Source organism: Pan troglodytes, chromosome 19 (assembly GCF_028858775.2).
Source record: "Pan troglodytes isolate AG18354 chromosome 19, NHGRI_mPanTro3-v2.0_pri, whole genome shotgun sequence".
Classification (NCBI taxonomy): Eukaryota; Metazoa; Chordata; class Mammalia; order Primates; family Hominidae; genus Pan; species Pan troglodytes.
In genome coordinates this window covers 28,821,338-28,837,218 of record NC_072417.2, presented here as the reverse complement: position 1 = coordinate 28,837,218, position 15,881 = coordinate 28,821,338, and the positions used below count along the sequence as shown (strand labels likewise).

Here is a 15,881-nt window from a genome sequence, read left to right as displayed (position 1 = left end):
AGAAAGGAGGGTTAATTGGCTGAGGTCATACAAGATAAATGGTATAGGTTTGACCTCAGGCAATCTGACTTTCGAGCTTGTGTTTAACCATTACACTACTCCATCTTCACTCCTTCATAGTCAAGGTAAGGGCAATGAATGCTCTGCAGAGAGAAGGGACTTGGCTTGAATTTTATCCATCAAATTAACTAAGGCAACTCATTTACATTATGTCTTCCATGTTTCTCGAGGACAAGTGAAGCTCAGGGTATTAAATAACGGCTGTTAAAAAAGTATTAAACGGAGGTTATTAAATGAGTAAATGAGTATTAAATAAAGGCTATTAAAAAGTATTCAAAAATGTAAGGATGCCAAAAGGAAGTCCCTTCATTCAGCCTCACGAGTAGTTCTAGGGTTCAAGGAAGTTAAGAATCACTGCTCAAAGTCAGGCTATTTCCACAGGAAAATGAAAAGTCTTCACAGCTTACTTTCTTTAATTACATCATAAAACAAAATTAGAACATACAAGAAACAATAATAGTTACATAACAATTTACTTTATATATTTATATATAAAAAACTTTTTTTTTTTTTTTTTTTTTTTTTTAGTCCAAAGATTTTTAAAGCAAAAGGAATCCTCTACTGCCACCTCGGATTTTATTTATTTTAAATAATCCCCCTCCCCCCATCCTCAAGCGCCAAAAGTACTGGGTGGAAACAGTCACTTGGAGAGCTAATGGAACCTGGTGCTAAGTCACCCCGTAGGCAACTGTGTGGGCTCCAGAGATTGGCTAAGCATTTGGAGCAGGCCTAGTGGAGAAACAAGCAAGCAGCAGCTCTCACACACTGCAGCACTCCAGGGTAGGCCCTACGGCTTGGGAAGGAGGGAATCAGACCCTTCAGGTCAACCACCTCTGCATTTTACCCCCTCAGGGGAATGAGTGGGGGTGCGGGGTGCAGGGATGAAACAGAGCCTGGTTTGAAGATAAAAATGTCTCCAACAGCACCATTTACCCATCCATCTCTGTCACTGAGCAGAGTCTGACAGGCATGGGTAGTCCTCACAGTTCTCTGAGCTCTGCACAGGCCACATTATTCGGATCTGTACTCTCAGGGTCACTGGAAGGTGGGCAAAGGTGAGCAGAGCAGCTGAGAAGTGCACACGGTAGGTTACCTGGAAACAATTCCTGGGAGAAAAAAGAAGGAGGCCAGAGTAGGAAGCATCTGAAGGCCAAGTCATAAAACAGGAATGGAGAAAAACAAAATTAAGAAATGCAAAATTAAGAAGGCCGCTCTCCTCTTACAGTCAACCTTTGGAGTGGGTAGTCACAGATACTCAGGGCTCCAAGAGCCACACCATGGTGAGAAAGGACATGGGTAGCTTCTGAGGAGCATGGTCTCGTGGATCTTGTGTATGTGCCAACAGGCTGTAAGAGTTAGAAGTTAGTGTGTAATTTGGAAGTAGGGTGAGGAGGGGAGTGAGAAGAAATCAAAAGCTCATCCCTTCCTGCACTATTAGAAATTAACAGTCACCAGAGAAGCACAGATAAATTATTCTTAAGGGCAGGAAAAAACTAATGTAAACCCAGGAAAGCAGCAGCAAAGGTTTCACTTACTAAAAATCTATTATATAGGAAAGAAAATTATTTGTCCACAGGGGAAAAAAGTAATCAAATCATGCCAGTTAGAGACTTTTTCAAGTTAAGATTTTCTAAGACCTTAGGTTTTCATTCTCTAGTGCCATAAAAAAGGAAAAGAAAAAAAAGAGTAGAATAATGACTTCAAGGCCTGAGAAGGTTCAGGCTAAGGTAAGAAACATATATGTGTGAGCAGCAATGAGGTACAGATCTGAATTAATGAGATAATGGCAAGAGAAACTTAGTGAAGCAAAGTTTTCTTTTCTTTTCTCTTTTTTGTGAGATGGAGTCTCACTCCGTTGCCCAGGCTGGAGTGCAGTGGCGTGATCTCGGCTCACTGCAACATCCGCCTCCCAGGTTCAAGTGATTCTCTTGCCTCAGCCTCCCAAGTAGCTGGGATTTTGTATTTTCAGTAGAGATGGGGTTTCACCATGTTGGCCAGGCTGTTCTCAAACTCCTGACACTTTGTGATCCGCCCGCCTCGGCCTCCCAAAGTGTTGGGATTACAGGCGTGAGCCACCACGCCTGGCTGCAAAGTTTTCTTCTTCCAATTTAACAAAAAAGACGTCACTTCAAAGATGATCCTTGGTTCTTGGGGCATGACAGAAGAGAAAAGGTAAATATGTCTGGACACCTCTCTTCTCCCATCTCTTCCTAGGGTAAGGACTGTCATTTACTGCTCACTTCTCTAGTCCTAGTACCAAAACCACGCCCAGATGCAGCTGGGGTGCACTTGTGGTTCTTTCGGTGGTGCCAAAACCTATCTGTTTGACTGGTTAAGTGTGTAGAAAGTAGGAGCCCTCTTTGCCAGTAAAAAGGGGTGGAGTTGATCAGAGAGGAAAGTAAATGTACCCATGTGTGACACAGCCATCACTATGTATTCAGGACAGATGCTGTACCTGAGGCAAAGTACCCCAATTCTAGAGCTAATTATCTGCTTTATTTGAAACTTGTCTATCATTTTACCATGCCGATTCTTCAAAATAAGACTATAAAACATAAAACAGAAAGGACTATTGATAGGATTTTGCTTGTTCATGGTTCTTCGTAAAACAGCAATAAACCACCCTGGCTGAGGAAGCACTGAGACTCAACCTCTATAAACTGAACTTCACAAGCACTTATTTAAAAACAAGAGGCAGAGATGGAAGAAGCGCATATGGACTTTCTCTTAACATCCCACAGGGGAGCTTGCCCTAATTCTTTTTCTCCTGAAAATTAACTCTCTTGGGCTCCAAAGATCAACTCAGCTTCACCTGAGAGGTTATGTACTGACCTTCCTAATGATCAAAAGCTTCAGAGACACTGAATTGATGCGTCTAAAAAAAATAGATACAACGGGCCAGGCGCGGTGGCTCACACCTGTAATCCCAGCACTTTGGGAGGCCAAGGCGGGTGGATCATGAGGTCAGATCGAGACCATCCTGGCTAACAGGGTGAAACCCCGTCTCTACTAAAAATAAAAAAATTAGCCGGGCATGGTGGCAGGAGCCTGTAGTCCCAGCTACTTGGGAGGCTGAGGCAGGAGAATGGCGTGAACCTGGGAGGTGGAGCTTGCAGTGAGCCGAGATCACGCCACTGCACTCCAGCCTGGGCAACAGAGCGAGACTCTGTCTCAAAAATAAATAAATAAATAAATAAATACAACAGGTAGATGTGACTTGAGGGGGAAGCTGCAGAAGCCCATCATGCAAGAAATTCACTTGCCTCTTATGGTACTTTCAGGCAGGTAGAATGTTTATCCTGGGCTGGGCGCAGTGGCTCACGCCTGTAATCCTAGCATGTTGGGAGGCTGAGGTGGGCAGATCACCTGAGGTTGGGAGTTTGAAACCAGCCTGACCAACATGGTGAAACCCCGTCTCTACTAAAAATACAAATTTTGCCGGGCGTGGTGGCACAGGCTGTAATTCCAGCTACTCGGGAGGCTAAGGGAGGAGAATTGCTTGAACCCAAGAAGCGGAGGTTGCGGTGAGCCGAGATCTCACTATTGCACTCCAGCCTGGGCAACAAGAAAAAAAAAAAGTTTATCCCAAGTGAGAAGGCAAGGTTAGTAACCTAGTAACCTATGTTCTTTGCTGGAGAATCAAAATGTCAAGTTAGGGCACTCGGATACAACCCAATTTTATTCCTAAACTACCTGGGCTAATTATACCCTACTGGTATGATTTTATACAGCTCTCTGTATCTTCCAATCTTACATTTAAAATTTATGATAGAAATTGGCCAGGTGTGGTGGCTCACACCTGTAATCCCAGCACTTTGGGAGGCCAAGGCAGGTGGACCACTTGAGGTCAGAAGTTCGAGACTAGCCTGGCCAACATGGCAAAACCCCATCTCCATGAAAAATACAAACATTAGCTGGGCGTGGTGGTGGGCACCTGTAATCCCGGCCTCTTGGGAGGCTGAAACAGAAGAATCACTTGAACCCAGGAGGCAGAGGTTGCAGTGAACTTAGATTGTGCCATGGCACTCCAACCTGGGTGACAGAGCGAGACTCCATCTCAAAAAAAAAAAAAAAAAAAAAAAAAAAAGAAATAAAGGCGAGGAAAGGCTGTGACTCCATTTTTCCCCATTATCCTTTTACTGCTTTAGAATTCTTTGGTACAACATCATTAATGGGGAGAGAGGTTCTGTCTCAAGAATTCCAACCAAACATCCTACATTTCTTCTCAAACAGGACTTGGCTAATTCACAGTGCCTGGGTTTGAGGTGGCTAAAGATTCTAGGATTGGCAGGCAGATAGAGAGGCAATCTTTTTGTAAAATGTTTCAGAGCTCAAACATATGATTGAGAAAGTCTGTCAGCCAGGAGATACAACCAGGATAAAAGCCTACCCTTAAATCATATACATAAGGAGGAATAAGGCAAAATAGAGCAATTTCCTTTAAACCCCTCCTCTCACTGGTAGCAACTGGCATGAGCCGCCTGTGACTTTCAGCACAATAAACATAAAATGGCCAAGGGTCACCCATGACCCATGAGTGCTCTTCTCCCAACAACACAGTCACCTAAGGACATGCTGACTAAACAAGCAGGCAGGAAGCCACTCTCTTCTTTCCAGTGACACTCTCACACTTTCTAACAACTTCAAACCAAGACAGGTTTCATCACATATTTTGTTTAGTCCCCCATGGCATTAATGGGCTATCAAACTAGTAACAATGCATTTTTTTTCTTTCTTTCTTTCTTTTTGAGATAGTCTCACTCTGTCGCCCAGGGTGGAGTGCAGTGGTGCGATCTCAGCTCACTGCAACCTCCACCTCCCGGGTTCAAGCAATTCTCTGCCTCAGCCTCCCGAGTAGCTGGGATTACAGGCACCTGCCACCACACCTGGCTAATTTTTGTATTTTCAGTAGAGACAGCATTTCACCATCTTGGCCAGGCTGTTCTTGAACTCCTGACCTTGTGATCCACCCACCGTGCCGGGCCATAACAATGCATTTTACAAGGCAATTAGAAGTAATAAAAGAATGTCGCTACTAAAACATTATGGCTATCTTGAATAACTCAAATAGTCTGGAAAGCCCAAAATGAAGCATCATAAATTTACTAGGTTTCCCTATAAAATGTTTGATACAAGGGATATGTGAAACTTCTGACTTACATGTCTGCTAAATCAACTTAATGAATGTGGAAATCAGACTAGAAATTTGCAAAAGCTACTTAAGGAATACTTTTACCTTCAGTAAAGACAAGAGCAGAATAGGAGAAGAAAACATTTTTTACACAAAGCACAATATGCTTTCATATTCCAAATATTGGAAAAAGGGCTAAGGCCATATCCCTTTCTTCCTCATATCCAACAGTTTGCTTTTAAACTGAATTCAAATTCAGTATGCAAACACCAAAGACCACCCAATGAAAAATGGCCTGAGCCACCTAACAGTCACTGAACTTTAAGGCTGCCTTTGACAGCCCCTGGAGTAGGAGAAGGATTCAAAAAGGAAGCTAGACTTGAGACATCTGAGAGTAAATCAGCAGCATTACTGAGGGTGAGATGGAGGCTTTAAATAGAGGGAAAGGATGGGTGTGGGAAGGAAATGGTGGAAATCAGTGCAAAAATAAGCTGGAGTCAGCTCAATGGGGCTGATGAAGAGGATGAAAAGACATTGATGTAGCAAATGATGCTGGAAGATGTAAGGTATGAGATTAGGGGAAAAACTGCTTAGAAAAGAGATGATTTGGATGTTCAAGAACTTTCTCCAGAGACACTACAGTAATTCCTCCTTGCCCACCTGTAGGTTTATGGCAGTAGTTTTGAGGGTACCTTCTAACTTATCCCCAAATCTCTTCTCTCTGTTCACTGTTTTTTTTCATTATAAAAGGCATATTTTGGAGTGGCTATGAGGTTAGACAAACAGATCAATTAGCTTTTCCTGTAAAGAATTTTTCCTACATTAAGCCTTACTGAATTTTCAAAAGTATCCCAGATGTTGAGAGAGGAAGCATTATGTTCAGATGTCAGGCTCCTTTCCACCTGACCAAAACTTACCATGCTTTGTGTTCTCAAAGTCCTAGCATATTCATCAGCTGGTGTAGGCTGCAAATCAGCATAAAAAAATGTATTTCCTTCCAAGCTTGATAGGCCTGAAGTTTTCTTGAGAAAGGAACAAGGCTTCTGCCTGACAACATACAAGCCAGTGCTGCACATCTCTGAGTCTTCATTCTCTCTCACTTGACTCTGTTCTTGGCACAAATAGGCTGGAATTTGCCTTAATAGCAGAGATCACCAGAGCAAGTCCCCATGGACCTGCCTGTGGGTATACCCTTTGAGTAGAGAAACAGCATTTCCAAGATCATCATGAACTGATGAATAGGGTCTTTTAAACTTATCTTTTAAGTAAAGAAGTACCTTAATAGCCTCAACTTAGGCAACTCAAATCCACACTCACTAATCAATCTGGGTTTTATGGTCAATTTGTACAGGCACTAAAACAACAACAAAACACCTTAAACTTTAAAGCAGATGGCCCCTAAATAGTTCTCTCCTTTAGTTTTGTTTGAATGAGTAACCTAGGGATCTGAATATTATCAACCACATCTAGAAGTATGTGTGTATGCACGTATGTATTTTTATGTGTAGGGGTACAGACAAGAAACTGAGTTTCATGTTAAAAACTATATTCCTTATAAGGTAATCTGAAAGAGAATAAGGGGAAAGGGGAATGAATAAACAAGTAATCTGCGCTTTTAAAGCGGCACAATAAAACAGGATTTAAAATAAATTTAATATGATAAATATTAATGGATAGTATAGACTTCTAAGACCCTTTCATCCAATTGCCTTCTAAATCAATGGATAAATAAATCAGACTTTATTCTTATATATGCTGGTATAATCAGCAACTGCAGCATTAAAACAGACCTCTTAAGCTGGGTACAGTGGCACACACCTGTAGTCCCAGCTACTTGGGAGGCTGAGGTGGGAGGAAGGCTTGAGCCCAGGAGTTTGAGTCCAGGCTGGGCAAGATAGCGAGACCCCATCTCTAAAAAAATAAAATAAAATAAAATAAATAAATAAAACAAGCCTTTTAATAGTCTGGATCATATAGAAGATTAATATTATGATGGATTGCACATTAATGTCTCAAAGGAACCCCCCGCCAAAATCACCCTACTAAAAATCACACTGGGTTTCTAATCTTGGGGTTTAGAAATTTTCTTCTTATGCTTTAAAAACTCATTTTACTTCCTTTATCCTCTGATTTTTTGGGAAGACAGAGGGTGCTTCTTCTTGGACTCTTGAGTCCTGGACACTAAATTCCTCCCTCAGTTCTAGTGCCCAGGTTGAGCAGAGACACTAAACCCCCTACTTCTCTCAGTGTTCTCTTTCAGCTGCCTCAATGCTTCACCTGGCTACATTCATACTTCATTCAGAAGTCTGAACAGGGCCAGGCATGGTGGCTCATGCCTGTAGTCCCAGCACTTTGGGAGGCTGAGGCAGGTGGATCATTTGAGGTCAGGAGTTCAAGACCAGGATGGCCAACATGTGAAACCCCATCTCTACTAAAAATACAAAAATTAGCCGGGCAGTAGTGGTGCATGCCTGTAATCCCAGCTATTCGGTAGGCTGAGGCAAGAGAATCGCTTGAGCCTGGGAAGTGGAGGTTGCGGTGAGCCGAGATTGCACCACTGCACTCCAGTCTGGGCAAGAGTGAGAACCTGTCTTAAAAAAAAAAAAAAAAAAAAAAGACTGGGGCAGAAAAGAGAGATGACTGACAGGTTATGGGAAGGTTCTGGCCCTTTGGGGTGCCAACACTAGATATGAATCCATTAACACTGACATACAATTGACCAGCTGTTATAGAGCCATTCTTGTATCCCTGAAAGGCTGAAATGGGGGAAAAGAGAGAAACAGACTGGCTAGAATACACAGCTCCTCTAGTGGCATTCCTGTTAAAACAACCTCATAGGTCACAGATGCCACTGATCACTCCTAGATTTCAGTAAATATATAATAACATTAATCATTAATGTCTGAACTTGGGTGTTGGGGACTTTCAGGCTCTGTTTTGTGATTTATCATTTTCACTCTTTCCTAATAATACATCTCTCTCTTTCCTTATGATACAGTTGGTGGAGTCTGACAGAAGGAAGAATATGTAGGGGGAATATTGGGGATACCATGCGAATTATCACATATCAGAAGATAAAATAGAAACCAAAGGGTAGCATCTGTTTTCATCAAAACAGTTTCTTCTCATAACTTTTCTTGCTTTCATTATAGTTTCCTTGCAGGTTGGCAAAGATTCAGGCAGGGTCCCCTAACGGTAAAATTTAGAATTAAAAAAATATTTATTGATAATATCTTTTTAAAAAATGTTTGGTAATCCCAACTAATCATTCAAAATGCAAACTGTAAACACGACAACAGCAAAAGGGTAACAATTGAGTGAGTAAGCAGACTGAACAGGTGACAGACTGAGCAAGAGTGTGGGGGGGAGCAACAGAGAACGTAAGACAGGTGCACAAGTGTGCTACAGACAGTGATAATTTGAGTGTGTAAGAATTACATTTGGACCACAGTGATTTCAATGCAACCATTTAGGAAACCTCTGGGCCAAATACTAAAACACAGGAGGAATGGACGAGCCTTCTTTGTGAGCATGCTCAGCATGTTGGCATGGAAACAAGGAAACACAGAAGCTCTGTAGTCACAATGAATGTCTACCATTTCTAAGATGCAAAGAAATTTTCTTTCTGGTCCCTGGGTACATCATACATTGTCTTTCCATGCTTTTCTTGACCCCGGAGGACAGCAGATGCTGTTCTAAAATCCCCAAAGAAACCCCTAGACAAAAATTTAAAAACCACAGTAGCATTAACACGGGGTTTGCCGGAATGCCCCTCCCTATCTTGGCCTATGATTTTCTTATGGGCACCTCAACAGGAATGGTTAAATTTTACCAATCTACTTGATAAAAAAGCCATCACAAACTTCAGTCCCATGGTCACAAAGCTAGAATGGATGGGGGTAAGGGTGTGTATGTGTATGTATGTGTGGCTCTGGGGATCTGGACACTGCCCTCCCTCACTTTGTAACCCTTGCTCAGAACACTGGGGTTGCTTCCACTGGAGAGACTCCACGGTAGCTCTAGAAGTGTCATTAAATACTCAGTTCGCCAAGGTTGACCACCTCCATTGTCATAGGATGATGCAGCATCTGCAGAAGCGCTGTCTGCTGCCCCCTACTGATGGGGGTGGAGTGACAGGTGCGAAGTAGGCGTGGACTTTAATATTGGGTAAATGGGTCTGAAACAAGACAGAAACATTAAACGTTTAAGAGAGAGGGCTTAAACAGAAAGAGCAATGTTGGTTCTTAGAAAAACTACTGAGGGGCTCAATGAACATGAAAGCAGGGCAAGGCTGAGCACTGGTCAGGATGTTAGAGGGCCTGGGTTCTACTTTGTTCCATCCTAGGTTGTTCTCAATGACCAGAACAACTCATATGACTTTGGTACCTGTTTGTGTAATAATAAAACTGAGGGCCGGGCGCGGTGGCTCATGCCTGTAATCCCAGCACTTTGGGAAGCCGAGACGGGCGGATCACGAGGTCAGGAGATTGAGACCATCCAGGCTAATATGGTGAAACCCCATTTCTACTAAAAATACAAAGGCTAATTTTTGTATTGTTAGTAGAGACGGGGTTTCACCATGTTGGCCAGACTGGTCTCGAACTCCTGACCTCAAGTGGTCCGCCCAAGGATGGGAGATGGAAGAGACTCCTGGCAGCCAGGCAGTCTAGGAACCCTAATTAAGTAGGCACGTAAGAGGCTCTGGTTGACCTGTGGCTCTCATTCTCTTTGGTGAAGGAAAAAAATGGCTGCAAGGCCACCCCCAGTGCAATTATGCTCACAGTCCTCTATGTCTGAAGAGGGGAAGAGGAACTGAGGCCAACTCGAACTCAAGATGAAGTCTGGTACTCTTTTATTTGCTCAAGGCCATGTGGCCAACATGGATTTTTTAGAGGTTGGTATTTTTTTTGAGATAGAGTTTCATCTTGTTGCCCAGGCTGGAGTGCAATGGTGTGATCTTGGCTCACTGCAACCTCCGCCTCCTGGTTCAAGCGATTTTCCTGCCTCAGCCTCCTGAGCAGCTGGGATTACAGGCACCTGCCACCATGCTCGGCTAATTTTTGTATTTTTAGTTGAGATGGCATTTCGCCATGTTGACCAGGCTGGTCTTGAACTCCTGACTTCAGGTGATCCTCATGCCTCAGCTTCCCACAGTGCTGGGATTATAGGCGTGAGCCACCGCGACTGGCCTAGAGGTTGGTATTAAGGGCCTGAATAAGCACACTGCCTTTCCTACAGCAGGTGTGAAGCAGATGTTCCAATAAACATCTGTTGAGCAGAACAATCTAACACACAGATTCATCCAGCTTTTTAAAACTTCTTTTTCGGCCGGGCGCAGTGGCTCATGCCTGTAATCCCAGCACTTTGGGAGGCTGAGGCGGGCGGATCACGAGGTCAGGAGGTCGAGACCATCCTGGCTAACACGGTGAAACCCCGCCTCTACTAAAAATACAAAAAGAAAATTAGCCGGGCGTGGTGGCACGCACCTGTAGTCCCAGCTACTGGGGAGGCTGAGGCAGGAGAATAGCGTGAACCTGGGAGGCAGAGCTTGCAGTGAGCCAAGATCATGCCACTGCACTCCAGCCTGGGTGACAGAGCGAGACTCTGTCTCAAAAAAAAGAACAAAAAACTTCTTTTTCTAGTTATTTGGCTATACCTGGGTCTCTCTATTATGGTGGATAGGGCCAAAAGCAAAGGTAAAAATCTGGGCCTGGCACAGTGACTCACACCTGTAATCCGAGCACTTTGGGAGGCTGAGGTGGGAGGATCGCTTGAGGCCAGGAATTTGAGACTAGCCTGGGAAACACAGCAAGACCTTGTCTCTACAAAATAGTTTTTTAAGGCCGGGCATGGTGGCTCACACCTATAATCCCAGCACTTCTGAAGGCCAAGGCAGGCAGATCGCTTGAGCTCAGGAGTTTGAAACCGGCCTGGGCAACATGGTAAAATGCCGTCTCTACCAAAAATACAAAAAATCAGGCTGGCGTGATGGCACACGCCTGTAGTCTCAGCTGTTGGGAGGCTGGGGTGGCAGGAAGCCTTGAGCCTGGGAGACAGAGGTTGCAGTGAGCCAAGATCGAGCCACTGCACTCCAGCCTGGGTGACAGAGGAGACCCTGTCTTAAAAAATGAAAAAAACAAGTTTTTCATAAAATTAGCTAGGTGTGGTGGTGTGTGCCTGTAGTCCTAGCTACTGGGGATGCTGAGGTGGGAGGATCTTAAGCCTAGGAGTTCGAGGCTGCAGTGTGCTAAGAAGGTGCCACTGCACTCCTGCCTGGGCAACAGAGTGAGATCCCATCTCTTAAAAGAAAGACAAAAAAGGTAAAAGTCTATGTCTACTTTACTTGTTGTCTTAAAAAATATGAATCCCAGGAAAAGGGCTCAATGTGAAACACAATTACAAATTAAATTCTTAAATCCCATTTAACCAAACACTTTCTCTGTTATTCCTTTCTTTCCTTTAGAACAAAAATGTGGCATGTGCTTTTTTTTTTTCTTTCTTCAATCTGGGAATGTTATTAAGCCCTAGACATTATTAGACAGACTCTGCTGGGAGGAGACCTACTTTTCTTCCCTTCAGTGGGTCTTTTCCTACTAAATTTCCATCTCTGGAGCCAGAGGGAAAAACTATCTGTCCTTAGGTTTGCACTTTTTTCTCTTTCCCTTGTTAAATGTTCAAGTAAATATAAAAATCATAGGAACCTAAATTTGAAAAAAGAAAAAAAAAAAAGAGAAGAAAGTGCTGATAACACTAGAGTTGGAGAGTTATGTAGCCATTTTTACCCTGAGTCTCTTGATTCCAGCCCGTGTGATTTGCTGGCAGTCATAGAGTTCTATCCGCTCAAGGCTATGACAGCTCTTCAAGTGCTCCAGGGATGCATCTGTGATTAGTGGGCAGTTGTCCAGCTCAATCACCTCCAGCTGGTCATGGGCGCAGGCCCCATTCCCCAGGTGACGAATTCCATCATCTGTGATCAGCTCACAGTGAGACAGACTCTGCAGCCAAATAGAGCAAGGAAGGATGTTGAAATATCTTCTGGCATTCCTCTAGCCAGAGGCTTGTGTGAATTGGAAAGGAGACATTTTGGTTTGATTTTGATGAATATGGAGCTGGCACTAGATCCACGTGGTGAAATTTAAAAAACTAGAGATAGTGGGGTTATGCTTTTGGCAATCAGTGATTGATATTTTGGTGTGTGATTCTAAATATATTTTATAAATTCATGTAATGACTATGAAGTAGTTCATAAACAAAATAAGACAGCCTTAAAAATTACCCCTTCCTCAAATTAACACTTTTCCTTCTCTACAGGGATAAATGGGAATCAAGCTTTTCATGCAGTTTTCTGGAATTTGAACTAAATATTGAATATCTGGTTCAGAGACATGCCCCAACAATTAATTAGCTGAAGATTTTTACAGCTGTCAGGTGTGATCATCTCATCATCTCTTCATCAATATTTATTAAATCCCTGATCCTGGGAAACTCAGAAAATCTTGACCCAATTTTAGATAGTACTGTGTCACCAAACACCAAAAATGAGCCTGGATACAACAGAACAGTCACTCAGAATGCCTTCCTCTAGTGTCACTGAAAGTAGGAGCAGAACGCCCCTTAGTAAAGCTTTGATTGGTTCCATTCTTACGACCAGTAACATTTCATCTTAAGGTGAAGCAAATTGTATTTTGGGCAATCTGATCCCCTGGATCTCTAGAAATTTAAACATCATTCAGGTTGGAGTATAAGTTATCTACAAAAGAGAACTCATATGTTCCAAGGCAGTTTTCAGTCTTCAAGCATTGATATAGAAAACATTTAACTTTTTCAGTTCTTATCTGTTTCCTACTTCACTCATGTACTCCTTTGGTTCTCAGTAAGCTGGCAGTTTGAAGAAGCATCCTTTCCTAAAATGGTAGCCAGACACTAAGAGCTGGGTTCTTGAACTGTAGCACTGGCTTTTGATTAAACCCAGTAAACACATAAAATTTTCAAAGTTAAACTCACCAATACTTGAAGTCGAGGACAGTGTATAGAAAGTTGGATTAATGTGCTATCTGTTATCTGAAAGAAATAACGTATGTTGATTTTAGGTATAATCCAAATAAAATCCTGAGTCATACCTGATTCTTTTTTCTTTTAGTCTTGCTCTGTTGCCCAGGCTAGAGTGCAGTGGTGCAACTATAAGCTCACTGCAGCCTAAAACTGGGCTCAAGCAATCTTCCCACCTCAGCCCCCTGAGTAGCTGGGACAACAGGCACAAGCCACCAGGCCTAATTTTTTAAATTAAAAAAAATTTTTTTTTTTTTTTTTTTTTTGTAGAGACAGGGTTTCCCTATGTTGCCCAGGCTGCTCTTGAATTCCTGAGCTCAAGCAATCCTCCACCTCAACCTCCCAAAGCTCTACAGGCCACCATGTGCGATCACAGCTCATTGCAGCCTCAACCTCCCAGGCTCAAGCCATCTTCCAGCCTCAGCCTCCTGAATGGCTGGGACTACAGGTGTGCACCACCATGCCCAAGAAATTTAAAACTTTTTCTTGGGCAGAAACGGGGTCTTGTTATGTTACCCAGACTGGTCTTCAACTTTCAGGCTCAAGCAATCCTCCTGCCTCGCCTCACAGAGTGTTGAGATGACAGGTGTGAACCACTGCATGCAGCAGCCCCATACCTCATTCATTCTTTTTTTTTTTTTTTTTTTTTTGAGACAGAGTCTCTGTTGCTCAGGGTGGAGTGCAGTGGCATGATCTCAGCTCACTGCAACCTCCACCTCCCAGGTTCAAGTGATTCTTGTGCCTCAGCCTCCCGAGTAGCTGGGATTACAGGCTAGTTTGTTTTTTTTTGGAGATAGTCTCGCTCTGTTGCCCAGGCTAGAGTGTGGTGGCACGATCTCAGCTCACTGCAACCTCCACCTCCTGGGTTCAAGTGATTCTCCTGCCTCAGCCTCCCAAGTAGCTGGGATTATGGGCATGTGCTACCACGTCCAGCTAATTTTTGAATTTTTAGTAGAGATGGGGTTTCACCATGTTGGCCAGGCAGATCTCAAACTCCCGACCTCAGGTGATCCACCTACCTCAGCCTCCCAAAGTGCTAGAATTACAGGCATGAGCCATCGCGCCCGGCATATTTTTAGTGGAGATGGGGGTTTGCCATGTTGGCCAGGCTGGTCTCGAACTCCTGGCCTCAGGTGATCCACCCGCCTCAGGCTTCTAAAGTGCTGGGATTACAGGAGTGACCCACTATGCCCAGCCCCCATATCTTATTCTTGACTACATTTCTAGTCCAGACATTTTAATAATCAATCATCAAATAACAGAATCTTTCGGTTTAAATCCCATTGGCTACCTGAACCTGTTCTATGAGAATCCACTCAGGCTACATTTGAACACATCTAGTCATCTCTAGTCTTCATCTTTAGACAGCTCTATTCAAAATCTGTTTTATTTTTTAAATGAATCAAAATCTGTCCCCTTGGTAGCTAGTTGTAGTGGCTTGCGCCTATAGTCCCAACAATGCTTGGGAGGCTGAGGCAGGAGGATTGCTTGAGGTTAGAAATTCAAGACCAGTCTGAGCAGGGCCAGACATGGTAGTTCACGCTTGTAATCCCAGCACTTTGGGAAGCTGAGGCTGGTGGATCACCTGAAGTCAGGAGTTCGAGACCAGCCTGGACAACATGTTGAAACCCTGTCTCTACTAAAATACAAAAACTAGCCAGGCGTGGTGGCAGGCGCCTATAATCCCAGCTACTTGGGAGGCTGAGGCAGGAGAATTGCTTGAACCTGGGAAGTGGAGGTTGCAGTGAGCCGAGACTGAGCACTGCACTCCAGCCTGGGCGACAGAGTGAGACTCTGTCCTCCCCACCCCACACCACAAAACAAAACAAAAAAAACAGTCTGAGCGATAACAGCAAGACCCTGTCTCTAAAAAAATCTGTCCCCCAGAACCTCTACTTGCTGGACTTTGTTCTATCTCCTTAGAATCATCAGAGAAAGGAATCAGACAATAGTGCTTGCTGGACTTTGCTCTATCTCCTTAGAATAATCAGAGAAAGGAATCAGAAGATAGTGCAGTGCTCTATGAAAAAAATTAATGTTGGAACATCCTAAAATTTTTAATAAAGCATGCCACTACTCAGTATCGATAACTTGGGTTATTTTCCCAAGGGTGGCAGCCAGGCACTGCTGGAATCTGGGTTAACCAAGAATATTCAGGTAGGAAGAACAGTTTTCATGGTTATGTTAGGACTGAAAGTAAATCAGCACTTCTTTTCAAATTCTTCTCCAACTCTGAGTTTATTATTTTCTACTACACATAGCTTCACAGGGGCTACAAAATGGTAGAGAAAGGGGGTGGGCGAGCAGGCAGGCATGTCCGTTCAGAAGGAATAACACTGGAAGGGACATAGAGGACACTCAGGCATGTATAAGAGATAAACGGATGTGAACAAGTTTTAGTTTAGTAAGAACTAATAGCTGTTAAGTAGTGCCTATAAAACAAAAAAAATTTTAGAAAGTGGCTTTTACGGTTACTGACATATCTCCCCTTCTTTATTTTTACCATTAAAAAATTAATTGCTCTTTCTTTTGTGGAGTTCCATGTTCGAAGTTTTTCCTTGGTCAATTAATAATCTCAAAGTTCTTAAAATTGTGTTAATGTGGCTCACGCCTGTAATCCCAGCACTTTGGGAGGATGAGC

General features: G+C 43.3%; 1 protein-coding gene across 8 annotated transcripts in view; it reads right to left on the bottom strand.

Moving 5' to 3' along the window:
• Nucleotides 1-8,392: 8,392 nt before the first annotated feature.
• The window catches only part of FBXL20 (F-box and leucine rich repeat protein 20), a 125,790-nt gene continuing 118,301 nt past the window's right edge, over nt 8,393-15,881 (bottom strand). For all 8 annotated transcript variants that reach the window (XM_009432282.4, XM_009432278.5, XM_009432281.5 and 5 more), the window contains 3 exons: nt 13,196-13,252; nt 11,974-12,186; nt 8,393-9,368 (listed from right to left, as the gene is read on the bottom strand). In XM_009432282.4, the coding sequence (XP_009430557.1) occupies nt 9,261-9,368; nt 11,974-12,186; nt 13,196-13,252 (378 nt within the window). In that variant the 3' untranslated portion in view covers nt 8,393-9,260. The remainder of the gene's footprint in view (nt 9,369-11,973; nt 12,187-13,195; nt 13,253-15,881) is intronic.